General features: G+C 44.6%; 1 protein-coding gene across 3 annotated transcripts in view; it reads right to left on the bottom strand.

Moving 5' to 3' along the window:
* Positions 1-27744, bottom strand: part of ARHGEF3 (Rho guanine nucleotide exchange factor 3) — a 315292-nt gene that overhangs the window by 162776 nt on the left and 124772 nt on the right. Inside the window, exon 1 of one of the 3 annotated variants that reach the window (XM_080807092.1) lies at positions 15607-15672. The exons of the other annotated variants lie outside the window; for them this stretch is intronic. Coding sequence (XP_080663218.1) covers positions 15607-15657 — 51 coding nt within the window. The 5' untranslated portion in view covers positions 15658-15672. Of the gene's footprint in view, positions 1-15606; positions 15673-27744 lie in introns of those variants that run through there. 3 annotated transcript variants of the gene reach the window in all.

Genomic DNA, 27744 nt, shown 5'->3' with positions numbered 1-27744 from the left:
GGCCCTACTCCTGCCTTCCCCTTGGAGGTCCTGATCCCGTGTCGCTTACAGATGCTTCTGACTCTTGTGATATATCCTGGGGTACAGGTCACCCTGGACTTTACCACTCTCTGAACAGCCTAGGTTTCATGGGACAGGACCTCCCTGGCATGGGTCCAATCCTAAAGCAAGAAATTCTTTCCCCGTTAGAACTTCAGTTCTGCCTTTTGGCTCAAGTCAAAACAGAAACTCTATCTTGCAGAAGCACCTTTTTAATCTCTCTGATTTTGAAGTCCTGGTTCTCCTCAGGATGTTGTAAGAGTTTGCCAGAAATGGCTCCCTGAGTTTGGCAACACTTGCCTGCTGGGTTTCAGCCAGGCCTTTCGTCCCTGCATCTGTAAATGTTTACGTCAGGAGCCACAGACCCACAGTGTTGTTCGACTCACCGGACATCTCCCACTGGCAAACAACTGATGAATGCCACACAATGAATTAAATTTACAGGCAAATTCAGGAACACCAAGTTTGTCAGCAAATCGTAATACCATATTGAAGGAGGGATAGCAAAAATGGAAACCAATGTTACTCATCAGAACCGGTTATCACCAATACATTAGGGAGAATGCCAGAGAGAATTGAACCTTCGATATATTTTTGAATTCAGAGAAAGAAAAGTGATACATTGCTTTAAACCATTTGGGTATATACCTTGGGGTAGTGTTTCCCGAAGGAGAGGTCTGGTGCCTCAGTGGTCTGTAAGATCATGTTAGGCAGAGGGCTTAGCAGCTGTCTTAGTTTGGGCTCCACCCAAAGCAGATCCCGGGGTAAAGATTTAGGTATAAGGTTTTTATGTGGGAGACAATCCCCAGAAAGAACTGTAGGGAGTGGGGAAGTGTTATGGGGAAAGGAGGGAAGCCACTTAAGTGTGTGGAACAAGAAGATGATGGATCCAGCCAGAAGCAGCCAGAGTTCAAACCACTGGGGAGCTACCGAGAGAACAGTGTAAGACATTGTACATAATTTTCCACTAAGGGATGAGGCAAGACAAGTACTCAATCCACTAACTCCTCTTTGATGCTGAAGGGCTCCTCAGGATGTTAACCCCTCTGCCTGGAAGTCCCCTCAGGTAGAAGGACACAGAAAGTCGTAGGTGGGTCCAGGGGACTCTGTAGGTGATATGGGTGGGGCACCAGGAGAGTCTGCTTTCCCCACAGCAGATCACATAATAAGAAAGTCATTATGCGAGGTACCTGGGTGGCTCACCCTATTAAGTGTCTGCCTTTGGCTCAGGTCATGATCCCAGGGTCCTGGGCTCGAGCCCCATGCTGGGCTCTCTGCTGAGCGGGAAGCCTGCTTTTTGCTCTGCCCCTCCCCCTGTTTGTGCTTTCTCTCTCTGTTTCTCTCAAATAAATAAAAATATTATTTATTTATTTATTTATTTATTTCTTATTTTCAGCGTAACAGTATTCATTGTTTTTTCACCACACCCAGTGCTCCATGCAATATGTGCCCTCCCTAATACCCACCACCTGGTTCCCCCAACCTCCCATCCCCCACCCCTTCAAAACCCTCAGGTTGTTTTCAGAGTCCATAGTCTCTCATGGTTCACCTCCCCTTCCAATTTCCCTCAACTTCCTTCTCCTCTCCATCTCCCCATGTCCTCCATGTTATTTGTTATGCTCCACAAATAAGTGAAACCATATGATAATTGACTCTCTCTGCTTGAGTTATTTCACTTAGCATAATCTCTTCCAGTCCCGTCCATGTTGCTACAAAAGTTGGGTATTCATCCTTTCTGATGGAGGCATAATACTCCATAGTGCATATGGACCACATCTTCCTTATTCATTCATCCGTTGAAGGGCATCTTGGTTCTTTCCACAAAACAAAGAGGCAACCCACGGAATGGGAGAAGATATTTGCAAATGACAGTACAGACAAAAGGTTGATATCCAGGATCTATAAAGAACTCCTCAAACTCAACACACACAAAACAGACAATCATATCAAAAAATGGGCAGAAGATATGAACAGACACTTCTCCAATGAAGACATACAAATGGCTACCAGACACATGAAAAAATGTTCATCATCACTAGCCATCAGGGAGATTCAAATTAAAACCACATTGAGATACCACCTTACACCAGTGAGAATGGCCAAAATTAGCAAGACAGGAAACAACGTGTGTTGGAGAGGATGTGGAGAAAGGGGAACCCTCTTACACTGTTGGTGGGAATGCAAGTTGGTGCAGCCACTTTGGAGAACAGTGTGGAGATTCCTCAAGAAATTAAAAATAGAGCTTCCCTAAGACCCTGCAATTGCACTACTGGGTATTCACCCCAAAGATACAGATGTAGTGAAAAGAAGGGCCATCTGTACCCCAATGTTTATAGCAGCAATGGCCACAGTTGCCAAACTGTGGAAAGAACTAAAAATATTTTTTAAAAAATCATTATGTTTTCAATTCACTGGCCAATCTAAATCCATCAAAGAGAAAGCCTGAGTTTAGGCTAGCACACCCTGAATGCCCACCTAACCTTACCAGTCTGTCTCTTCTGGGTGCAGAGGCTCAGGTAACAGCACCTAGCTAGAATAGTTACATTGTTTTGTGCATATTTATTTGTCTTAATAGTTCCATTCTATTTATGGCAAGCATACTGGTTTTCCATTTATTACAATAATATAAACTTCCCACCAGAAGTAAATACGGAGAAAAAACTCTGTTGTTCTGTAAAAAATTGCTAAGTATTTTTCATTGTGAAGGGCTAAGGTAAAAGGTGATCCACAAATGAGTGAGGTTTAGGAAACGCTTTGTGGAAAATCCCCCTTGCAACTGTCATACCAAGTAACTGTCCTTGTGTTTTGCCTGTGACAAGTACAGAAAAAGCAAGGCCGTGACGCCCTCCCCCCGGAACGACGGCAAGGGGACTCCTTTCTCCCGTGCCTTCTGGAGAGGATCTCTAGCCTTCTGTCTGCCCAGTCATGGATTAAAAATGAAATTCGTATCTAATAGGTCTAACTTTAGCCACAGGAAATGGGAGTGCTTGGGACCCAAAGGGTGAGCCATACTTTTGTTTGAGGATGGGCACATTATCTTTACTGAACCTTCTTCCTTCCCCTTTTTGGGAGGGGAGGGGGTGGAGGCGAAGGTTTGGGGAACAGACAGGAAGGGAGGCCTGCTGGATCTGTTTCCTGGTCTCCTTTGTGGGAGACTTCTCCCCTCTCTGCCGTCCATCCCGGCACTCAAATTTATGCTACATCTCGTTAGGACCAAGTGGTGCCCACTTAACAAATGTTTTATAAAAGACATTTTGATGACGGAAACCACCCGAATGAGGAATTTAAAAGCCCGATGTTTGCAAGCATCTAGACACCTTGATGGCAGATATGAAATGCTTCTAGGAAAAAAAAAGAAAATTTAAACCTGGTTTTTAAAAAAATGTGTATTTGTCTAACTTCTCCAGCTTTACTACAATGTACAAAATTTGCAGAAATCTGTTTTATAGGTTTTAACAGAAGCTGACAGATCACAAGTGATGCTATCTTTCTCATAAAGATACCTGATGCATAAGTAGTAAAACAGAGCGAACGACAATTTTTAGCTAGTTGTTTTCTATTTTTTTAAAAGATTTTATTTGTTTATTTGACAGACAGAAATCACAAGTAGGCAGAGAGGCAGGCGGGGTGGCGGAGGAGGGGGAAGCAGGCTCCCTGCCGAGCAGAGAGCCCCATGTGGGGCTCGATCCCAGGACCTTGGGATCATGATCTGAGCCAAAGGCAGAGGCTTTAACCCACTGAGCCACCCAGATGCCCCTGTTTTCTATTTTTTAAGGTCATTGAACTAGCTCTGGGACCTCAAGCATGTCACTTGCCCTCCCTGGATCTCGGTTTCATTATCTGTGAAATGAGAGGGTAGGACAAGGTGACCTCTAAATTTTCCTTCTGACATTGTTTGGATGTGACAACATGTGGCCAAGGAGAATGCTGAGTGGAAAACATTTTCAAGACATGCATAGAAGATTCTCGATTTTCCTCAAAATCATGGGGTATAATCTTATCTGTAAGCAATATTTTTTTTAAAATGTAAGCAATATTTTTGAAACATAAGGTCTGTGTGCAGACCCCAGCACAGCCTAGTGAACCGCACAAAGAAAGTGGCCCACAAATGGGTGCTGAGTGAATGGGCAGAAGCACCTTCCCTGGGCACCTTTTGAGGACCCAAGACTAATGGCAGGAGGACCAATGGTCAATGGAAGAGAACAGAATATGCAAGAGGTTAGGAGAGTGAGCAAGGGAGAAGACAGGAGAGGGAAAGACAAACATACATACATAGTCAATGCTGGTTATTCACAGAGGTTATGTTCTATAAGGTCTCCTTGAACCGTGAGCAAGTGAACACAGGGCTAGGTTTCTGCAAGCTTCGGGTCACAACATGTTCGTCGGCTAATCAAGACCTAATCTTGCGTTATGTGTGTTTCTAGTTATAGACACCCTCTTTAATATATATTGTAGATTCACTGACATTGAACTCACAGCCAACAGCACTATACCTTGTACCTAAAGGAAGCCTACTGAACACACTATATTCTCTGTAAGGCACCCGGCAGCCATCCCGTGCTTAGACAACACTCCATTGCTGCTCTCAGAGAAACTATATCTTAAATAATGACATCAACAGTAGCACAAAATTGTGAAAAACATGGTACTAAACAGACCACCAAAAAAGACACGTGTTTACAGTATGAGAGCGGGAACGAGAAGGCAGAACGTTACCTTGACTGGTCTTAGATGAGAAGGTACTTGTCAAGTCATTCAAATGTTTTGCTTCTTTATTCCTTTCCATGAATGACTGTGAAAGTGCTCTGGGTATCGATTTTGGGGTTACAAGTATATTTTAGCAAGTGGGCAAATATGGAATTTATGAATGGTAAAGACGGACAGTATGTGTGTATATTTGTATGACTGTGTGTGTGTGTGTGTGCGTGTGTGTGTGTGTGTGTGTGTGTACACACACAGAGAGAGAGAAGTAAAAAAAAGAAGAAAAAAAGCATGAAATGAGGAAATGAGTATTTCACCCAAAAGAGTATTTGAGTTCATGGTGGGGTCAGGCCCTGCACAGAGTGAGAACAGTGTTACCCATGGTGCCCCACACCCTTTCTAATCAGAGAGACACAAAGATGCTCTGGCCGCACTGACTATATCATTTGCAGAACTCAGAGCCAAATGAAAACATAGGGCCCCTGTTCGAAAATTAGTGAGTTTCAGGTCAGCTACAGCAGAGCACTTAACCACATAGGGGGCCCTTCTGAACACAGGAAGGACCCTATGCACCTGAAAAGGTCACAGACTAGAGAAGCAGGCCCTGGCTTCAGGTCCACAGGGAGGCCTATGTTGGGTGAGGACATGTGACCGGTTCAAAGACGGTGCCCAAAGCTTCAGGTCTTGGATTCATGCCTCAAATTGGGCTTTACCCCAAACACCAGCCCAGGCAGTGCAGAAAAGCCCAATTTTTCCTCCTTCAGGGCAGATCCACCTGGCCCCAAATTGCAGCAAACACCATAAGAGTGAGCAGGGTTGATGGGATGATTTCTATCTCAAATAAAGAGTGGGCGTCCCCAATTTTTCATTCTTTTCCTTACCTAGAAAACCAGAGTACAGAGGCTGCCTCTGTGCATTCACACATTCGCACACAGAAGTACGTGTGTTTTTTGGAGGCAGAGACTCTGAGTCATCTACCATTCAGACTTTAGTAGCTTACGCTCCAAAGTGAGGAATGCAGGTAGCACTGATGGTGGGCTTGGGGTTAAAACAGGATACCATTTTGCACCCATCAGATTGGCAAAATTAAAAAATCTGACAGCACTAAGGGTTGAAGAAATGGGGATTCACATAAGGTTGGAGGGAGGGTCACAGACGGGGGAACAACGTGACAACTTCCGGTCGAGCTACAGATGTGCATTTCGTCCTGCCCAGGATTCCACTTGCACAGAGCTACTCCAGAGTAATTCTCGAGGTGCTGGGCACTGAGCAACCCGTGCACGGATGTTTGTAACAGCAAAGCACTGGAAATAACAGGAATATCTATTTGTGCAGAAGTGGAGGACAGGACATGCACCAACAGGACTGTCAGTCAAAACCGATCCATCAAGCAAGCTCCCTCTTTCACCCATACCTACCCAGACCATGTCTTTGCTCTCAGAGAGATACTCTGGAATGGCTAGTGCACGCCTCCTACCTCATTCACATTTGGATAGTACATTTGTTTTCCTAGAGTTTACTTTGATCCAACCAGAATCATAAGCATCCTGGGCCTTCTTGCTTTCACACCAGTGGTTCTCAGACTTTTCGGTCTCAGGACTCCTTTACAATTTTAAAAATTACTGAGGGTCCTATTGGAGAGGGGTGTGCTATGGTGAGTGCTGTGAACTGTGTAGGGCTGATGAATCACAGACCTGTACCCCTGAAACAAATAATACATTATAAGTTAATTTAAAAAAAATACTGAGGGTCCTGAGGGGCTTTTGTTTATGTAGGTTACGTCTATCAATATTTACAGTATTAGAAAAAAAAACAGAGAAATTAAAAGAAACCATTCTTGGGGCACCTGGGTGGCTCAGTCATTAAGCATCTGCCTTCCGCTCAGGTCATGATCCCAGGGTCCTGGGATGGAGCCCCGCATCAGGCTCCCTGCTCAGCGGGGAGCTTGTGTTCCCTTTTTCGCTATCTCTCTCTGTCAAATAAATAAATAAAATCTTTAAAAAAAAAAAGAAAAGAAACCATTCTTTTAAAAAGTAGTAAATGTATTACTTGCTACTCTAATTAACATATTATAATGAAAATTAGGGGCACCTAGGGGGCTCAGTCAGTTAGGAGTCCAGCTCTTGATCTCAACTTAGGTCTTGATCTCAGGGTTGTGAGTTCAAACCTCACGTTGGGCTACACTCTGGTCATGCTCCCTACATAAAACAACAACAAACCCCCATATTTTAATGAAAATTAACTAGGTCTTCAAAAACAAAAACACAGCGAGAAGAGCAGCATTGTTTTACACTTTTACAACTCTCTTTCCTGTGTGGCTGCATAGGAGAGCTGATTCACACACCTGCTTCTGCAATCAAGCCACTGTGATTGTTATTTTGGTAGACACATATGAAGAAAATCTGTTTTGTAGTGATGTAGTTTGTTTCAGGGTCTGGGGGACTCCTAGGGCTCCATGGATCACACTTTGGGAATCACTGTTTCAAATCATTCTCCACTTTGCCCAAAGTTGTCTTCTACACAAACATAATCATTTCATTTCCTGCTTCTTTCAAACTGCCAATGGCTGCCTATAGTCCAAAGTCTGCCTACAAAACCCTTCCCATTTGGCCATTCACATGCCTGTCCAAACTCCATACCGCCTTATTTTATATACTGAGTACTCTGCCCACTACTGGCTACATACAGATGCCTGAACTGTCCTGCTTGTTCATGTCTCTGAGCCTCAGCCTTCCTCCTGCCATAAGGACTCCTGTGCATCTTTTATAAGTCAATCCAAAGACCACCTCTGCTAGGAAGCCTTCTGTGATTTACCCTTCTTTTAGAGTTTCCTCTTTATGTCTTGTTTAATTTTTGGCTAGGTAATTCAAGTGCATGAGATTAAATTCCAAAAAGATATACTCTACCATGAAAAGCAGACCTCTCTCCCACCTCAGCTATCCTTCCCTCCCCCAGGAGGCAACTACGATAATAGGCTCCTTCTGCCTGCTTCCAGAGCTGCTCTAGACAGACATAAGCAAATCATCTCTTTTACCCAAATGGTAACATACTATACACACTGCTCCACACTTGCTTCTCGCCATATCTCACACAGGATTCCATGCCGCCAAACAAACACTGGCCTTGTTTTCTCAACAGTTGCCAATTGCATTTTCCAAATGTACCATAACTTACTTATCTAGTCCTCCACTGGCAGGGTATATATGTGGTTTTTGATCTTTTGCTGCAGCAAATATCCTTCTACATAAACCAGTCGACACGCATAACAGACCCTATTGTGTTAACATCCAGCACTGGGACTGCTGGGCCCAAGGGCATATATACTTGAAATTTGATAAATACGGCCAACCTGTCCTCCATAAGAAACATTCTAATTTATCCTCCCACCGGCCATACATGAAAGATGTTGTTACCCTCACCAAACAGTGTTATCCTACTTGTTAATCTCTGCCAATGGGGTAGATGAAAAATGCTACCTTGTTCAAGTTATCGGTTGATATTTCTCCAACAAGATCAAATCTCTAGAGTTGTACTGTCCACATAGGAGAGCCACTAGGTGTATGCGGCTGTTTAGATGTGATTTTAATTCATTAACATTGAATAAAATTTAAAACTCAGCTCCTGAGCTGTACCAGTCACATTTCCAGGGCTCCATAGGCATCTGTGCCTACCCATCTCCATAGGAGACAGTGCTGATACCATCACTTGAAATGTGGCTCGTCTGAACTGAGATGTGCTCTATGTGGATAATATACACTGAATTGCAAAAAAAAAAAAAAAGAGAGAGAGAGAGAGAGAATGTAAATGTAAATATCTTCTTAATTTTTATCTGGACATGTTGAAATGCTAATATTTGGATATACTGGGCTAGATAAAATATTGCAATGAATTTCGCCTCTTTCATTTTCTTCCAATGCGACTACTAGGAAATTTTTAATGACGCATGTAGCTCGAATTCTATTTCTCTGGGAGAACAATGCTCCAGAGGGCACAGTGCTCTTTTGAGGCTTGGATGTTAGCATTTTCCTTTGTAACACAGAAATAAGTATAGTCACTATCGCTATAAAGAAAAACAGACTCATCAGACTCTCTTCTTCCTCCTCGCCCTTCCCCACCCCATGCAGACACGGAGGGCAACAAAAAAAGAAAGGGCGCAATGGTCCTGATCACGAAATGTCAGCCCTAAAGCAAACCAATGCACTTCCCACCTGGGCAGTCACAGGCAGGAACCAGTGGCATCGCTGACCCTGAGCAGGGCCTGACTTCCTGTGGCTCTTAAAACAATGCAACAGAGAACAAAGTGCCTTCAAAACAAAGATAGAAGAATGGCTCCAAATAAGATTTCCAGGACTCCGTAGGAACAAATTCCTCCCCTGCACCGACCTAACCCGCCTTCTACCCTTGCTTTGGCCTGGCCCCTTAACTTGACAAGTGTCCCTGTCTCAGCCCCAAATATCCTGCCTTCTCAGCAGCTGTACACATAGTTCTGGGTGATGACTGGAGGACGGAGTGGGAAGGGGACACCAGGGAATGAGGCGACAAGAGCTCTGCCCTAAAGGGCTCACCTCACAATGGTTCTACGGAGACAATGGCATATATGTTTCTGTCATCTGTGTCTTTGACTTTGGATACGAAAGTCAAGAAAACTCAAGTTTTATAACATGATCGATAAATGTGATAGATCAGAATGACATTGTTTTCTAATCAGGTACTGAGGGAACAAGACCCAGTTGTATCTGAGCACAAATTATCTGCTTGGAAGAAAACATTATTTTATTATTATTGCTGTTATTGTTGTTGTTGTTATTATTATTAGCTGTGTGCCTTTGGGCAAGTGAACTAACCTCTCTGGGTCTCAGTTTTATCATCTATAAAATAAAGGGATTGCCAAAGAAAATGAAAACACTAATTCAGAAAGAGATACGCACCCCCATGTTTATTACAGCATTACTTACAATAGCCAGGATATGGAAGCAACTCAAGTGTCCATCGACAGATGAACGGGTGAAGAAGATGTGGTACACACACACCCCAGAACATTACTCAGCCATAAAAAAGTGAAGTCTTGCCATTTACAACAATCTGGATGGAGCTAGAGAGTATTACACTAAGTGAAATAAAACAGAGGAAAACAAATACCATATGATTTTACTTATATGGGGAATTCTGAAAAACAAAACACTCTTAAATACAGAGAACAAACTGGTGGTTGCCAGAGGGGAGGCTGGTGGAGAATCAGCGAAGGAGGTGAAGGGGACTTGGGGGTACAAATTTCCAGCTAGAAATTAAATCACAGAGATGAAAAGTGCAGCATAGGGAATACAGTCAATAACCTTGTAACAACTTTGTATGGTGACAGGTGGTGCTTACGATTATCATGATGAGCACTGAGTAATGAACAGAATTGTCAAATCGGTATGCTGTGCACCTGGAACTAATGTAACATTGTACACCAATTGTACTTCAGTAACAAATTGTTTAATAAAAATAAATAAAAAGGGGCTGGATTATATGAGCTTTCCTATCTAATCCCATCCAAAAGTTTTGTGACCGGATGCAGATGCAAACAAGATATCACTAACCCCTTCATCCTCATTCTCTCCCTCACTTAAAAAACTCTCATTGGACCAGCCATTAACATGATCCAGACCCTGAACCTGACACTGGCATATAAATATGGAAAAACATCTCTTCCAGTGGATGAAGTTCTTAGGAGAGGAAAGAGAAGGGGAAGGGGACAGGAATGAATACTTATAGCAGAGTTCTTTACCTGGGGCCATGGATCTGCAGAGAAATTTTCACATCTCTGAGCAATTTTCTGAAGAGAATGTTAAAAAATGTATGTGACCTCTCCAAAAGCAGAGGGCTAGGGATTTAGAGAGAGGATGACAGGCCAGGCACCATGCTAACTAAATTCTTAATATGCGATGGGTACTTAAAGAGTTAGTAGCCAAGGCAGGGCTCAAAGGGTGTGGGAGCAAGGACACGAGGGATCTAAGCCGGAACCTTTCTGGAGCAAAGCCTGCCTCTTTCCCCACATCAGGGATGATCTCGATTAGAAGCATTTAACAGGCTAAAATAGTATCCTACTTGTTCGACCTGGGATGATTGCACCTGCCCAACCAGAGGCTGGAGGATGAAAGGCAATGACCTCTACGAAATAGTCATCATTAGTCAGCGCTCCAGAGGTACCACAGGGACTCATCCATCAGACATCTGTTGAGGACCTACAGCATCCCAGGCCTTGGGCTAGTTGTTCTCATTATCTTCTTCATTTATTGTGACTACATTTATCTTCCCCCAACATGGCAGTGTGCCCCACATAAATGTGGGCCTAGTGAGTAGATAGTGATGGTCCTGGAACGGATTAATTTATTCTCCAGCAAACTTTTATATTCTCTCCTGATCTCCATGGTTTGGCACTGTCACTTGCTCTGACCAATGGAATGTGGGTGGAAGGGACAGTGTACCAATTCCGAGCCTAGGCCTTAAGGGACATCCTATAGTCCTGCTTGCTCCTCTGGGGGCATCTGACCTCCACAGGGGAAGAATACTACATATGGGTAGCTAATGGACCTGTGTGGGGCAGACCGCCCCATCAACCTGCACACCTATGAACATAAGAACAAACGCTTATCGTTGTTTGCCACTGAGCTGGAGGGGTTGTTACTCGGCAAAAGCTGACTGAGATGGTCTCCTTGACCCACATCCAGAGATTTCAGGCAGAGTGTGGCCTTGGCTTCTCTTACTTCTCATTAAGGACAGATTTCAGGGACACCTGGGTGGCTCAGTGGGTTAAAGCCTCTGCCCTCAGTTCAGGTCATGATCCCAGGGTCCTGGGATCAAGCCCCGCATCAGGTTCTCTCCTCAGCAGGGAGCCTGCTTCCCCCTTCTCTCTCTGTCTGCCTCTCTGCCTACTTGTGATTCTGTCAAATAAATAAATAAAATCTTTTTAAAAAAATTTTTTTAAAAAGGAGGGATTTCAGCAGCTAGATTATTTCATGTCCCTCTCTGCCCCATTTTCTCTGGGCTGGTAATGTCCCATTCAAAGAAGATAGAAAAGGCTATAAAGACCCATAACTTGGGCATCTCGCACCCAGCACAGAGATGGGCACAGGGCTGGTTCTCGGGTACTGCTTGGTGAATGAAAGCACAGGCTGACTTTGTTCATTTTGGGAGGAATGAGCATTGTGGACACTGGTAGCAGGCCGGGTCTCAGATGCTCAGACCCACAGATGTTGTGGTCCCCCAAAGTGCAGGAAGTGGCCAGGGAGAGACACAATAACACTTGAGCCCACATGCAGTAGACCTGGACATATTTATTATAATGTATTTTAGGAAACACATTATAGCATTTAGAAACCAAGAGTCGGATGCCTAACTGACTGAGCCATCCATGCACCCCAATCATAGCTAGGTAGCATTTCTGAGCACTGACACAAGATGTACTCTTTGAATGGTTTCACAGGTATTATTTTATAAACTCCTCGTGGTAACTGAGACAGATACTACCATGGTCTCCATTTTTGCAGGTGAGGTAACTGAGGCCCAGAGAGGTAAAGAACATGCCCGAGGTCAAGTGCAGTGAGGATGTGGACCCAGATGGTCAAGCTCCAGGATCCAGATTCTTTTTCATTTTTTTTAAAGATTTTATTTATTTATTTGACAGACAGAGATCACAAGTAGGCAGAGAGGCAGGCAGAGAGAGAGAGAGGGAAGCAGGCTCCCCGCGGAGCAGAAAGCCCAATGCAGGACTCGATCCCAGGACCCTGAGATCATGACCTGAGCCGGAAGACAGAGGCTTAATCCACTGAGCCACCCAGGTGCCCCAGGATCCAGATTCTTAAGAGCAATGTCTCCATTGGAGAACCTGGCACCCAGTGAAGTTCAGCATTGCCCAAGATTAACTGCAAAACTGAGACCTTGAACCCCAAACTCCTGACCCCCAGCAACTATCCTTGCCCCATGAGAAGCAAGCACTATGGCAACAGCACCTGTCGTTTCTGGCGAGGGCTGGGTGGGGTCTGCAAAAGGCACAGGGGAGAGTGGTAAACGCCACCAGGAAGACTTGGAAGGGATGAGATGGGGACATAAATAAGGCTGCCAATCAGACACAGATGCTCAACAGGTACGGAATATGGACAGAATTATCCAGAAAAAGAGGGCTGACAGAGCTAGGGTTTTGGCACACAGGGGCTGCTTCCAGAGCCCTTCCCAAGAGACCTGCCCACCCTAGTCTGCACCGGGAACTGGCTTTTTCTAAGTGACATCCACATAGTCTATATTTAGGTCCTAAAGTCACCCATTGTTTCTGTCTGGGTGGATATGGAGGGGTCACCACCCTGACCTCGCCCTCTCCGAGTCATACCTCTATCAAGGGAGGCCTTTTTGGAATCTGGTTTGAATCAGCTTCCCCTTTCATGGCTCCCACTTGGCGTTCTGGACAAGCTGTAAAAACATGGCTGGAATCGGGGCTTTACAACGAAGTACTGACCTTCCACCGAATACGTTTCCTTTCCCTCAACAAAACCAAACCAGGGTCACATTTATCTCTGTGGATAGACGTTTCACAGCCCCGGTACGGCGAAGTCTTTAAACACTCAGGATTCGTGTCTCCAGTGCCCACCAACAGTCTGCGGTCAGTAAGACCGGGGACGTGGATCACGTTTGCTGAGTGCTGGCTCTGTGCAAGGCACGGTTATGGGTCTTTTCATTTATTCCTCATGACAATCTTATTAAGTAGACACTATTTATCATCCCCATTTTTTGCAGAGCAGAAAACAGACTGAGAGACATTTGGTAATATGCTTAGGATTGCATGGTTAGTAAGAGGCAAAGCTGGGATGCAAACCTACATCTGTGTGGTCCTAAAACCCAGGCCCTCAATCATTACACCCTAGCATTTCTCCACTGATACAGAACTCCCTTGGCCAAATCTCAGAAGATGGATTTATGAGATCCTTAAAGGGTTTCTCCCCTCCCTTTCTCCCCACCATATCCATTTGCCAACTGACCTCCCACACTCAGCCCCAATTCCTCCAGATCCTTTCTCTGGAGACTCTCAGAACCAAGAAATAAAAATGTATTCAGTAATATTTTCAAGAGCAAAATAAAGGTCAACTGCCACCAATTTCCAGCCAATTACATTTTGAGTGCCAGCTGATATCCTCGGGAAATGTATGTTTAAACGCACTCATTTAACTTTGAAATAGGAAAGATATGAGAACTATGTTTGACTTTTTGTACAAGATACTTGCATACCTTAGATTGGTATCAGAACTAAAATGAGTTTAGGGAAACTTCCATCTGACAGGTAGGGAAACCGAGTCCAGAAAAGGTAGTGATTTGTCTAGATACCTCTTAGGTAGCCACTAATTGGATCGTAGCAAACATCCACCCAAACAGGCTGATTTGCCAAAGGGCAAGAAAGCAAAGCATTGAGGAAGATGCTGCAGGTGACAGGCGCTAGCGAAAGGGCTCCATTGTTGAAATCCTCAGGCAAGACCTAATAGCCAAGAATGTCAATTCTGGATCCATTCTGCCTGAGTTTGAAGCCTGATCCACCGCTCCCCAGCTAGGTGACTTTGGGCAGATTATTTATCTTCTCTAAACCTCAGTTCTAACACCAAGGAAATGGGGATAGTAAAAATAGCCAGGTCTACAGTGTTGCAGGAATTTCACGAGCTCATGGGAGCAAAGTGTTACTCATGTGAAAAGTATCTAATAAATGTTAGCTAGTGTTGTATTACTTTTTATTTATGTTGCATTAACTATCACTAAATTATAGTAAGTCATTTTACATGTTGCCAATTTCTGTATCTCAAAGACTCAAAAAGGATTCTTTATCAGGTGAGTAAACAGCTGGATAAGTCAGATGGGAAAGGAGAAAGACAGTAAAACCATCGAAATCACATGGAAAGATTAAAAATGTATGTCTAGAATGGTCATGTATGAGAGTTGGAATTAGCATTACAAAAATCAGTCTCAGAATTCTGGTGAGAGTGAATAGAAAAAGCAATGGACATTTTCTTTTTAAAAATAGGGGTGGCTATCCAAAGCTTTAATGCCCACCCACAAACAAAAGGGACAGAGGGAGTAACCTTCAGGCTTCCTAACCATTCTTCAGCTGGTAGAAATGTAACATTTCTAGCCATTCCTCCATTCCAAACCAGGCACCAACACTCTTAATGAGAACACCAGTGAGTATGAATCTCCCCTTATAATATCTGGTTTCATCTTCTCAAAGATGAACACATTCACAACACAGGACTCACTATGAAGAAACCTACAAAAAAGTTCTTCAGAGCAAAACAAACTTCCAAAATTTTTTTCGGCCACCTTTCAACCCAAAGGAAAAGAAAAGATCTTAGAAATCCACTCTGTGACTTTTAAAAAAACTCCACAAACTCCACAAACAAAAAATACCAGAAGGCAGATGCATCTTTTTTTTCAGTCTTTTTTTCCTGATTAATTGAAAACAGATCTCTTATAAAAATTAAAATACTAGTATCGTGGAACAAAGAGTGAAAGACACCCCCGTCTCCCCTCCTCCCACTCTCTCTCTCTCTCTCTCCTCCAATCACAGATGCTAGAGGAAGCACTGACAGCTAGGCACTCACTTAACTCATCATCTCCAACCAAGCCACCATTGTGGTCTTAAACACAACCACACAGCTCTTTTCTGATTCACACTAAAGTGAGAGAGAAGTCCCCCTCCATCATCCCAGGTGTTTTTAACAGCAGCTCCCTGCCCATTTGCTTGGGAGGTGAAAGCTTTGCCCTCCCTCCTGTCAGCTCCCAGCCCTGCCCAGCCGGGCATGGAAGTGGGGTGCCCGTCCATCCCTAACTCTGCCACAGTGAGCTTACCTGAGCCCGGACAAAGAAGCAGCACCAAACCATGGGGCGCTCCGGCCTCATCCACGCAAAGTCCCCCGCCCCTAACTGCGACGGAGCCCTGCAGACGGGATTCTCTGAGCTGAGCAGAGCATAGTTTCCCTGAAGGAACTCCTCCCTGCCACTTGGGCTGCATGACAGGAAGTGACAGGGGGCCATCAGTTACAAGTGTCAGAAGCTGAGACCACACCAGCCAAGAGCTCCCCACCTCCGGCGGTTTCCTCGCCTGCTGCTGCTTTTTCAGAGCACTATGCCTTTGGGCATTCGGAGGCAATCAGAAACCCAGTGTCTGGCTGGGCAAGCCCCAGCCTGGAGGAAACAATGCTCACTGGGTCCCCACCTAAAGCCATGTGGGGCACTCCAGCAGCTCCAAGGAGTTCGTGGCTAGGACATCGGGCCTCAAGTCTGGAGCTTTGCAGACCCGACCTCAAACATCAGCGTGAGACAGAGAAAAGGGACGCTGCGAGAACTTTGTTCAGAGCAGAATCAATAGAGCCAGCAGCCCTGCCCGGGACACAGAGCCCTTACTGAATCGCAAGTTCATAGCAACTCAGTAAATGAGAGTGATGGTAAATACCACACCCATCCGTTTCTTTTCTTTCTTTCTTTTTTTTCCCCCTTAGGCAAATCTTCTCTTCAGAGCCCCCTTCCAAACAGCTCCCTCTGGAAACCTCCCTTTCAGTTTGTTGATCACAGAAGGCCTGACCGATCTTCTCAGAATTAGTATGGAAATAACTCATGGCTGACATTTCTCACTTTACACAATGGGATCTCACCAGAAGGAACACCTTGCCCGGGTTGCCTGCCTTTTACAAATCCAAGACTCTCTGAGTGAGACAGACTGTCTCACAGGGACCTACAAAGTTTCAGGTGAAATCCAGCACTGTTCGACCCCACTCCACAAACAACTCGACGGCCTCACCCTCCCTGCATGGTGGTGGTGGCGGTGGGTCCCAGATCCCAGGAGACATAATTCCAGCGCAGCCTTCAATGATTTATTTTTAGTTTCTAGTTTTCTAACCGAGTAGTATTTGATTGGCAGCTTTTAGCTGCAAAGATTTAGGCAAAGTCTCCCGGGGCTGTTTAACAAATGCACAGATTTTTAAGAGCCTTGACTTGTCTGAGCCCTGAGTGAAGTGGGGGACCCAGCAAAGAGAAAAGAAACTTCCTTCTAAGACAGGACCCTAGAGCACACAGGGGAGCAGGCTCTCCCCATCCTCTCACAGCAGTGACTTGGCCCCTAACACAGGGCCTCTGAAGAGTGCCCCGTGCCCTGCAGACATTATAAAAGAAGGCACCAGGTTCTGGACAAACAAAGATAAACCACCCATGACTGAAGAACAAAATAAGTTCTGGGATTTGCAAAAGAGTATTGAGGAGCCGAGATGTAACCGAGCCTGGCCAATGCATTTTTTTTAAGGGACAAAGTCTGGAAAGGCTTCTTAGAGCAAGAGTCATGCGGGTTTCATTCAGAGGGGTTTTCTAGGCAGGAGAATCGGCGAGGGCAATAGCAGGGACGTGCAGACCCACGGGGTACTCGGCAAGAAAAGCAAATGCGTTGAAAGCACTGGTCCCTGACAGACTCGGGTCTCGCTTCGAAGAGCTTGAAGGGGTCCTATCTGTTTGAAGAAAGAAGGAAGTGAAATCACCATGAAAAAGGCTCAGCTCTTTTAGGCAACCATCTGGGTCACCTCAAAGCCCACATGTGGTAACTACCAGGTCTGACACTCAGGAAACAGTCCACCATGTGTGCCCAAAACGGCAGTGCCCACAAAAGGTGGGTTTCAGCTTCTCTTTGGTATCCCCTAGTTCCAAAAGCCTGACTCCCCACAAAGCAAGCCTGGGGCAGGGTGGTGCCTGGTTGGGGTGGAAGGGAAGGCATTCCTAAAAAGGCCTCTCGCCTAACCTCCTGCACAGAAGGGGGTCTGAATTTGTACAGGCCTAGAAACAAGGTGAGATTAGGCAGCTCAGCTAATGAAGATTGTCAATCTCCCAAGGGCTGATGAGGTTCTCATAAGCCCTGCCGCTCCTCTCCTAGAGGATTTTCAAACACGCCACTGAATGGAGCCCCAGCAGCTGAGGCCAGGGTCACCCCCAATGAGGGGCTAAAGGGAATGTAAAATGATTACTAGACTTTACTTCTTCTCTGGGGAAAGGAGGGCACAGTCACATCAACTGATCCAAGAATGATTAAGCCTGACTTCTGGTTGCTGACTATGAACGAGAAAGAAGAACCGAAACCCGTGGGCTGTAGCACTTCGTGGAAGAGGTGAAATTGAGTGGGTCCCAGGGCAGGGAGCAGTGAAGAGGGGGCACGGGCAGGAGAGCCAGCAGATACGCCTTGCAGGAGAAAAGGGAGGAAGGAACAGGGCATGGCCATCTCCCGCAACGTCCCTGCTTTGACCAGAAGCAAGAACTCCAGGAACGAAAATGGTCCATGTAGAGGGCATCTTGAAGGAACATTTCAGTAATAAGAGGCTCCTGCTACGCAGAGTTACATTCATTTTTAGCTTCATAATGGAAGTTAATAAAGGAACAGGAATGTGGGTTTTCTCTACAGGGCACCTAGGATACAACCAAGTATTCAAATAGGTTTTTCTACTAATTTTTCTATTTTAAAAGTAACATGGTGTCATTATAATACATTTAAATCATACAGAAGTATATAGTGTAATAAGTGAGTCTTCCCAAAGGTCCTGCTTTTTTCTCCACCCCAATCCCATTTGCCAGAGGCACCAATGTCAAAGCCAGCTGTAGATAAAGGGGTTATAAACCCAAGTGCTTTTAAGGTCGGGGACAGGTACCTGAAAGAAAAGCCTGGGTGAGCCCCCAGAGCTTATGGGGTCCCAAGGGACTACTGGCCCAGGGTTACCAGACACTCCAGTTTTTCAAGAGAAGCTGCAAATCCCAGGTTATATGTATAAAATCTCACAATGTTTAAATGCTGGCAACAAATCCACCATTTTGAAAAGTGCTAAACAGGCCACACAAAACACAGATGCTGCCTGGATACGACCCAAGGGCCACCAGTTTGGCAATCCTTCTAGACATTTCCTTCTGTCTCAATGTGCACAAGTTCCTATGTACAACATTTTATTTTTTTATTTCTGTTTTTCAAAAATGGAATGGTAACAGTATTCTACCACTTGCTTTTTTCACTTGACATCCAGAGCCTCCTTCTACATCATACACATTTTAGACTCATATGGCGGAGCATCCCACAGTATGGAGAAACCTGATTTGTCAGCCCCTAGCCCGTGAACTGTCTGCCAACAGGAGAACTGCTCTTGAAATCTCGCCTCCCAGTTATATTCTTAACTCTGCCACCGTCGAGAACATCATCCATGGTGAAAGTGCATCTGTGTGCAGATATTAAAACATCCTAAAGCCACAGTTAGGGGCACGCTGGGTGGCTCAATCAGTTGGGTGTCTGCCTTTGGCTCAGGTCATGATCCCAGGGTCCCGGGATCAAACCCTGCATCAGGCTCCCTGCTCAGGGGGAAGCCTGCTTCTCCCTCTCCCACTCTCCCTGCTTGTGTTCCCTCTCTCACTGTGTCTCTCTCTGTCAAATGAATAAATAAGATCTTTTTTTTTTTTAAAGCCACAATTACTAAAACCATAAACGGTGACTGCAGATTTTTGATGTTTTAATAGAAGTTGCCATGCAGTTTTTCACTTGACTTTCACAAGTATCCTGAGATAAGCCTCACCGTTATCTCTACTGTACACATTTTTTTTTAAACGGAGGCTCAAACAGGTGTCAGGAGCCTGCCCAAGAGGGCCTAGAGGTGGCAGCGTCGGGCCTGGGGCCTGGGGCCTGGGTGGGCTGAGTTGCAAGCCCCTGGTGCAGCCATACGGCCCCTGGACCAGACCTCCAGAAACCTGCCCCAGAATATTCTGGAACTTAACATATGGCAAATGTTGGACTGCAAACCACAGGAGGAGAGAAGAATCACTAACAAATGGGATAATTCATTTCTTGGAAAGGAAAGCCTCCTTTAAAAGCCCTACTTCACACTGTCCAAAATAAATTCTACATAGATCAGAGTGAAACGTTAAAAAGAAGAAGAAGAAAAAAAAAAACCTATGAAATTCTGGGGGCGTAGGTTCTCAGGGTATAATATTTTTCTCTAAGTGTGTGGAGCTGAATCATTATATATTTATAATGGGGAAATACCTATAAGGCACCTATAATGCAAAAACTGGCCCCTGTTTCCCCACATCTGGTTAAATAACCACGTTACTAGCAAATTCTTGTTGTATGCAGAAGACACCAGTGCCAAAATGTGGACCCAGCTACAGTGCCACCACATGCTTCCTTCTGGCCCTGCGACCCAAACGGATGTGTTTCCTGCACTGTTATTCTATGTATTTCACCGAATTTTCTGTTGAGAAGTTTCAAGCAGTTTTCTCACCAAAAATATTATAAGAAACATATTCATCAGTGTTGTGGTAATTTCATATACATAAGACAAAATGGTGAGATTTAGTAGAATTCTTCATTAAAAGTTGGTGACTAACGGTGGTTTTCTCCATGTGAATTTTATTCTGGTTCCTCAGTCTCTTCCCTATTTGTACCCAAGAAGCCATAGATTTCACAAAAGCTCAGCGATGGCCAGGAATTTCACGGTCTTTGACCATATTCCATTGATGCCTTATATTTTTATTTTCTCATTTTATTTTGTTAAAGAGAGAAGGTGGGGAGCACCTGCCTGGCTCAGGCGGTTAAGTGTCTGTCTTTGGCTCAGGTCATGATCCTGGAGTCCCAGGATCGAGCCCCACATCAGACCTCCTGCTCAGGGGGCAGTCTGCTTCTCCCTCTGCCCCTAACCCTACTCTTGTGCTCTCTCTCTCTCCCCTTCTCTCTCAAATAAAAAAAAAAAAAAACAATTAAATCTTTAAAAAAGAGAGAGAGAGAGAGAAATAACACACATGAGGGGAAGGGCAGAGGGGGAGGGGGAGAGAGAGAGAACTTTCAAGCAGACTCCTGGCTGAGCATGGAGCCAATGTGGGGCTCGATCCCACCATCCTGAGCTCGTGACCTGAGCTGAAATCAAGAGTCGGACGCTTAACCGACTGACCCACCTAGATGCCCATGATATTTCACATTTTAAAATAATCCCACAAACCGAATTGAAAACTAGGCGATGAAACAATCTCATGAAAATGGGATGGCTGCAGGGACCAAATTAAAATAGTATACTGCACATTGATTTAACCAAGATCCTAATATGAGAAATTCATTGCTTCATGGATCTTAGGTTTTGGATGCTACTGTCAAATTAAAGTAAGACTAAGAAAAAACAAAAATTTATGTTGTGGTGGAGAGGGGAGGTACAGGACTACTCATTGATGTTACTAGATTGGCAGAAAGGCATCGTGCATGGCAAGTCAGTGAGAAATAAAAACAGCTTCAAAATATTTCGAGCCTGGGAGTTAACCTGTGGTCATGCATTCTTATCAAATGTCTTCATATCTACTCCCCAGTGCTGGAAGTGTGGTTAATCCAGCGCAAAACTTGAACACCTACTCTGCCCCCTTCACCATGAATCACCAACAAATGGGGGGTCCAGACCCCGTCCCAGGCCGGGGCCGCTTGTACACAAGACAGTTTAACTCAAGAGACTTGGAGCATTTGAAAATGTTGATGCTCTTCTAGAGCTCTGCTTAATATCCCAGCTCAATGAGATTACAAAATGATGAGAAGAATGTGGGAGCAAACCTGGCTGCCCAAGGTCAAGAATGAATAAATAGAAAAGTCTTCATCTATGGTTTCAACACAAGAACTAAAAATAAATGAGGCTCAAACATGGAAGTCTCAACAGATTGCTAATCATGGCTAATCTTGAGTGCTTATCTTGCTGGTTTTGTTACCAGCGACTGCTTGAGCACTGTATTTTTTCTCTCTAAACAGACCTGAACTTTTATAATCAAATTCCTCACATTATTTTGGCAACCGACACACAGACAGCTATTTTAAAAAGCGAATCAGAAATAGGGAAAGCTCCCTTCCAGTGTGCGTGGTGATGAAGCAGCACCCTAGGGCTCCCCCTCCTTCATGAACACAAGCAAGGGTGGCCTGAAGCATTTCCACAAGGAGCAGACGGGGGTGTTAGCAAATAAGCCCATTCAATATATTGCTCAGAAACATGGACACCCTGAGTACAGCTTATTCAAAGGACCGTCTCTTTGTTACACTGTCAGTTCAGAGAGAAACTCCAGTGGGTTGCTGACCTCTGCCCAATTCTTAGGAAAAGGAAAGGTTTAAAAACTGATTAGCTGATATCTACCAGCCAGAGAGCTTCCTTACTTGGAAATGAGAGTTACTATTTGGCCGTTTTACTGTCAAAATTGATTAGAAGTGGAAAATGTGAATATGAAGGAGGGGTGGTATTCCTAGCACCTGAATATCTCAGGGGGGTTTTAAATAGTAATTTGCTCATTTCAAAGAACAACCCTTGCCAAACTGAATTTCTGAGTTAGAAATACATAACAAAGGCAGAAATCATTTTTACAAAATAGTTTCTCATCCTTATTTTGAATCCAGAAGATATCTCCTTGAAGATAATTTCTGGGAACAATTGGCTGGCTGAAATGATGACCAGTCAATTGACAGAGTAGCTTTGTGTTCTCTGGCTCTGCCATTTGCTAGTTGAAGACCTGGTAACTCCCTTAACTCCCCTGACCCTTAGTTTCCTCATCTTTAAAACAGGAATAATGACTCCATTATCCCTCACAGGGTTGTAGAGAGGTCTATAGGAATCTAACCAATACATGTGTTTCAAAGCAGAACTGCAGATGATGGAAACATTGAGGTCATCATTATACTATTCTTTCTAGTTTTGCCTAAGTTTAAATTAAAATATTTTTTAAAAGACAATTTTTAAAAAAGCTAGTAATAACTTCTTGGGTTTGTTTTTTTTTTTCCTAAGCAGAAAATGTTCCTCTTAGCAAGTTGAAAAGCTGGTACTAAAGCTGAGCTAATTTGATTTTTATCCTGATTTGAATGAGAGCTGTCAACTAGATAGCCAATAAGAAAAAGACAATGGAAGTTTGCAATTTCCCATTTCCCTTCTTCCTTCCAATAGGGAAAATAAAAATATGAAGGTGGTTAAAGCTTTAGTTCTTTTTTTTTTTTTTTTTTTTTTAAGACAGGGAAGGAGAAGTGGGGGTAGGGCTGAGAGAAAGGGAGAGAAAATCTTGGGCAGGCTCTACGCCCAGCACAGAGCACGGGGCTCAAACTCACAACTCTGAGATCATGACCTGAGGCAAAATCAAAAGTCAGATGCTTAACCGACAGAGCCCATTTACTTTTCCAATGTTATAATGCTGACTTCCTTGAAATCCCTGTCTGTTCCAAAAGTTCAAGGTTTCTACAAAAATAGCCCCACAAGAAAATAACAAGAGATTGAAAAAGCGTGTGTGCTCCCGTGACTCAGAGCCTCCCTTCTGCCTACACCACAGCGAAAGTGGTTTTTTGTTTTATTTTGGTTGGTGTGTATCCATGTGTACTCAAAGAGTAAATATGGCCACTTTTTTCTTAAATCAGAATCAGAAGGGAATCAACCGAACACTGGAAACCAGCAAACCAAGCAGGGGGGATTCTCACAAAAGGCTTCCGGCGGCCACCAGAGGGAAGTGGATTCTGGTTGGAAGCTCAGAGCCTTCTCCCAGTTAGGGCTCTGCCCGGGAAGCTGTCCCTTTAAGTCAGACTTCCTGGTAAGGCTCAGAGATTTCCGCCTGCAGCTTCCTGGAGACGGTGTAAGATAAACAAGAAACCTCGCAACAAAATCTTGGACAATAAGCCCCACGTGGCCCTAACGAGAAGCAATTATAAGGACTGACAATGGCTAAGGCATTTCCAACAGGAATGCAAATCTGTGATAAACATGGGGGAAGCGTGCTACCCCACACACCTGCACGAACTAAACTAATTAAAAAAGAAAAAAAGTTCTTAGCCTCTCAACAGACCGAGAAATAGTTGCTTCCAAATTTGGCACTATTTTTCTTAAATCATTGTCTAAGAGGAAGGCATTCTGCTCTTTCTTTCTTAAAGTGCTACCACCTATTGGTGAAAGCTGTTGAGGCCAAGGGACCCCATGAGTCACCTACTGCACGTGTCTCTGTGAGGGACATTTAACCCTCTGGATACTCTGCAGTTCAACTGTCTTCCTGGGTTTAAGGAGAACCCACGTTCGTTCGGCTGAAAGAGATGAGGACACCACACACTTTCTCTCCCAGCCTCCCTTGTGGCTCAGGCAGGAGAGCATGAACTAGGCTCAGCCAATCAGACAATACCACCCCAGATGTGGCATCAAAAGCTGGCATGCAAAGAGCAGGAACGCTGCAGACGCTATTCTTGGGGCGGGGGGTGGGGGGGTGGTGGTGGTGGCAGCAGCTCACAGAGGCAGCAACGAGGGTAACTGAGCAGCCACATTACTTGGCACAAACCATGCTACCTACACCCGCGCGGCAGTGGCAGCGCGTGTGCTTGTAGGAAATGTTTGGTGGTGTAATCTGAGGTTGTTCCGGGTTCCCTAACCCTTCCGAAATTCTCTGAGCTTCCTATATCCTGTAATAAATTTCGCTTCTGCTTAAATCAATCAGAACTGGGTTTTACTGCTAGAGGTTAGCTCATACCCACAGAACACAGGACAGGCTAAAGCTGAAGCAGTCCAGAACCTGATCCCGCAGACTGATTCTGAGCACAAGGACTGAATGGCTTCTTTCACATTTCAAATTCAATCCAAACACTGTCCCCTGGTCTACAGGGCCCTGCATCAATTGGCCCCTGTCTCCCTCCTAAGCCCTTATCTCATTCTACTCTCCTGCCAACTCCCAAGCTCTAGTCACACTTTCTGTTCCTCATTAAGCTCTTTCCTGCTCCCAGGGCCTTAGCACTTGCTCTCCAGAAAATCCTTTCCTCCAGATCTTCACGTTACAGCAGCATCTCTCTCACAGTTTGGTCCCAGCTTACAGGAAGCCTTCCCTGATCAAGCTGCCTAAAGGATCACACTCCCCATCTCACCATCTCATCCCCTATCTTGACACCTTGTTGATTTTCTTTCCAGCACATGCCCTGTGATTAACTGATCTATTAATAACTTTGGCAACCACCACTGATTGGGGGCTTGCTATGCACTGGACATTAAACATTTAATTCTATGACCATTATGAGATAGGTACTTTCATTATCCTTAGTTTATAGATGAGGACACAGGCTCAGAGGGGTTAAAGAAGTTGTCCAAGCTTGGCAGTGATGGAATATAAGTTTGAATCTAGGTCTGCAACACAGGCTCCTTACCATGGTGCTCATTCAGGCAGTTGTCTGACGGCGACTAAATGAGCACTAACCACAGTGTAGACTCTGGAGCAACAGGGCAGATCCCACTCTCATGGAGCTGACAGCCCGGTGTTCCAGCCCTATCACCTGGAATTCTCTCTATTATCCACAGACCCTGCTGAGGAAAGAAATGCAGCCAGGCCTGTGTAAAGAGGAAGCAAGGGTCCTTCATTCAACAGAAAAGTGCCCAGCTCAGCGCTCAAAGTGTTGGGCATACAAAAAAAACAAAAAACAAAAAACAAAAACCTCATGGGCCAGAGGGAATGCAGACCTGCAAAAAATGTTTGCTGCTCATCCTGTCATGTTCCATGGCCTTGAACACCAGGAACACCGAGGAAATAGCCAGGGACAATACTCAGGTCCCACTAGGAGAAGAGCCATTTGAGCAGGTTGTTAAGGTTGGGTAGGGTTTTGCTAGGCTGAGCGGAGGGGAGCCACAGTGAAGGAGAGAGGTGGGGAGATGTTCAAAGGGCCATGGGAAGCATGGGGGGGTTAAGCTGGGAGAAGAGAAGGTTGCAACCATGGGAGAAATTCCAACTCTTCCCTGTTGAAAATGGAGAATGAGAGAAAGATTTTCAGTAAGAACAGATACACGATCAGATAGAATTCTTTTTGTCAAGAATGGTGGCCATGACTATCTAATATGGGCGATATTTCCCATGTTAAAGTACATATACATAAATATATTAGCTAAAAGCCAGGAATTTAACAACAATAACACAATTCCACTTCTATGCTTCCCAATTCCCTCTCCTTGCTAAATGAGAAGTGAGACAAATTTCCTCTCCCAACAGGAGTTAAGCACAGCCATTCTCTCCCATAATGTGAAATTACACAGAGCTCTCGTGTCAGTAGTTTATGGAGCAAAGAAGGAATTCCCCTGTTACTTGACTTTACAACTCCAATCACCTCTGGCCAGACTCCTCCCATGTGATAACAGGAACCTTACCCCTGGGTTGTGTCATTAAAATGAAAGGCTGATTTTTATTTTTTTAAGAATGTACAAGGTTGAGGCACAAATGGCCTCCTGTGTTGAATGAGCACCTGGGAGCTGTGAGAGGAGTCCCCAGAACCACCCTCTGGGGTGAGGTGTGGCCAAGCACACGGTGACAGGCCCTAGGAAGCAGTCTGCTAAGTTTGGAGCTAGGAGGTCTGGGAACCCTGAGGCCCACCAAGGTGGCAAGGGTACAATATCTGGAAAGTAGACTGGAAATCAAGGCAAGCAGTTTAGCTTGGTTAGGAACAGGATGTCTGAGCCAAACAACCTGAATTCAAATCCCAGTGCTACGCTTACCATGTGACCTCTGGCTACTGACTTTTCTTTACCTCCATTTTATCATCTGTTAAATGGGGGTAATAAGAGTAAGACACCCACCACAGGGAATGCAAGCTGGTGCAGCCACTCTGGAAAACAGCATGGAGGTTCCTCAAAAAATTGAAAATAGAGCTACCCTAAAACCCAGCAATCGCACTACTAGGTATTTACCTTAAAGATACAAATGTAGTGCTCTGAAGGGGCACATGCACCCAAATGTCTGTAGCAGCAATGTCCATAATAGCCAAACTATGGAAAGAACCTAGATGTCCATCAACAGATGAATGGAGAAAGAAGATGTGATACATACACACACACACACACACACACACACACACACACACACACACACACACACAATGGAATACTATGCAGCCATCAAAAGAAATGAAATCTTGCCATTTGCAATGATGTGGGTATTATGCTTAGCGAAATAAGTCAATCAGAGAAAGACAATTATCATATGGTCTCCCTGATATGAGGAAGTTGAGAGGCAGCGTGGGGGGTTTGGGAGGTAGGAAGGGAATAAATGAAACAAGATGGAATCGGGAGGGAGACAAACCATAAGAGACTCTTGATCTCACAAAACAAACTGAGGGTTGCTGGGGGGAGGGGGGGAGGGAGAGGGTGGTGGGGTTACGGACATTGGGGAAGGTATGTGCTATGGTGAGTGCTGTGAAGTGTGTAAACCTGGCGATTCACAGATCTGTACCCCTGGGGCTAATAATACATTATATGTTAATAATGAAAAAAAAAGAGCACCCACCATACAAGGCTATATAAATTTCTATTTTAATATTATATAACATATTATACATAACATTGTATAATATAGTAATATAATAATAGTACTATGATCTACTTTAACCCAATTAAAAAGAGAATTCGTCCCGGCACCCGGATGGCTCAGTCACTAAAGCACCCGACTCTTGCTTTCCGCTCAGGCATGATCTTGGGGTCATAAGAGTGAGTCCCATGCTGGGCTCCATGCTCAGCAGGGAATCTGCTTGAGATTTTTTTCTCTCAACCTCTGCTCCTCCCCCCACTGCCACTCTCTCTCCATCTCTAAAATAAATAATTTTTTTTTTTTTAAAGAAACATTGTCAACAAAATGAGGGATTTGAGGAGTGGAGGCCTGGGAGCAGATGGCTGGGCAGTCTTTGTGCAGTGATTTCTGAACACCTCGAGGCAGAGGGACAGTGACACTAACGTGGAACCAGGTAATTTGCTGAGCCAGAGTTCAGGCCCCACCACATCTGGGCCACAGGCTTGAGAGAGTCACTTAGCCCTTAAAACCTTCATTTCCTTGTCTCTGCAAAGGGGACAACAATAGTAACCCCTTCATACTTTGAGCCAAACCCTGGTGCTCAACTTCACAGGCATTTTTCACAGATAATCTCCCCAACAACACTGTGAATCACATACAATTATGATGTCCATTTTACAAACAATA

Source organism: Martes martes, assembly GCF_963455335.1.
Source record: "Martes martes genome assembly, chromosome: 1".
In the NCBI taxonomy this organism is placed as follows: domain Eukaryota; kingdom Metazoa; phylum Chordata; class Mammalia; order Carnivora; family Mustelidae; genus Martes; species Martes martes.
The sequence above is the reverse complement of the archived record's forward strand: the minus strand, read 5'-3'. Positions and strand labels throughout refer to the sequence as shown.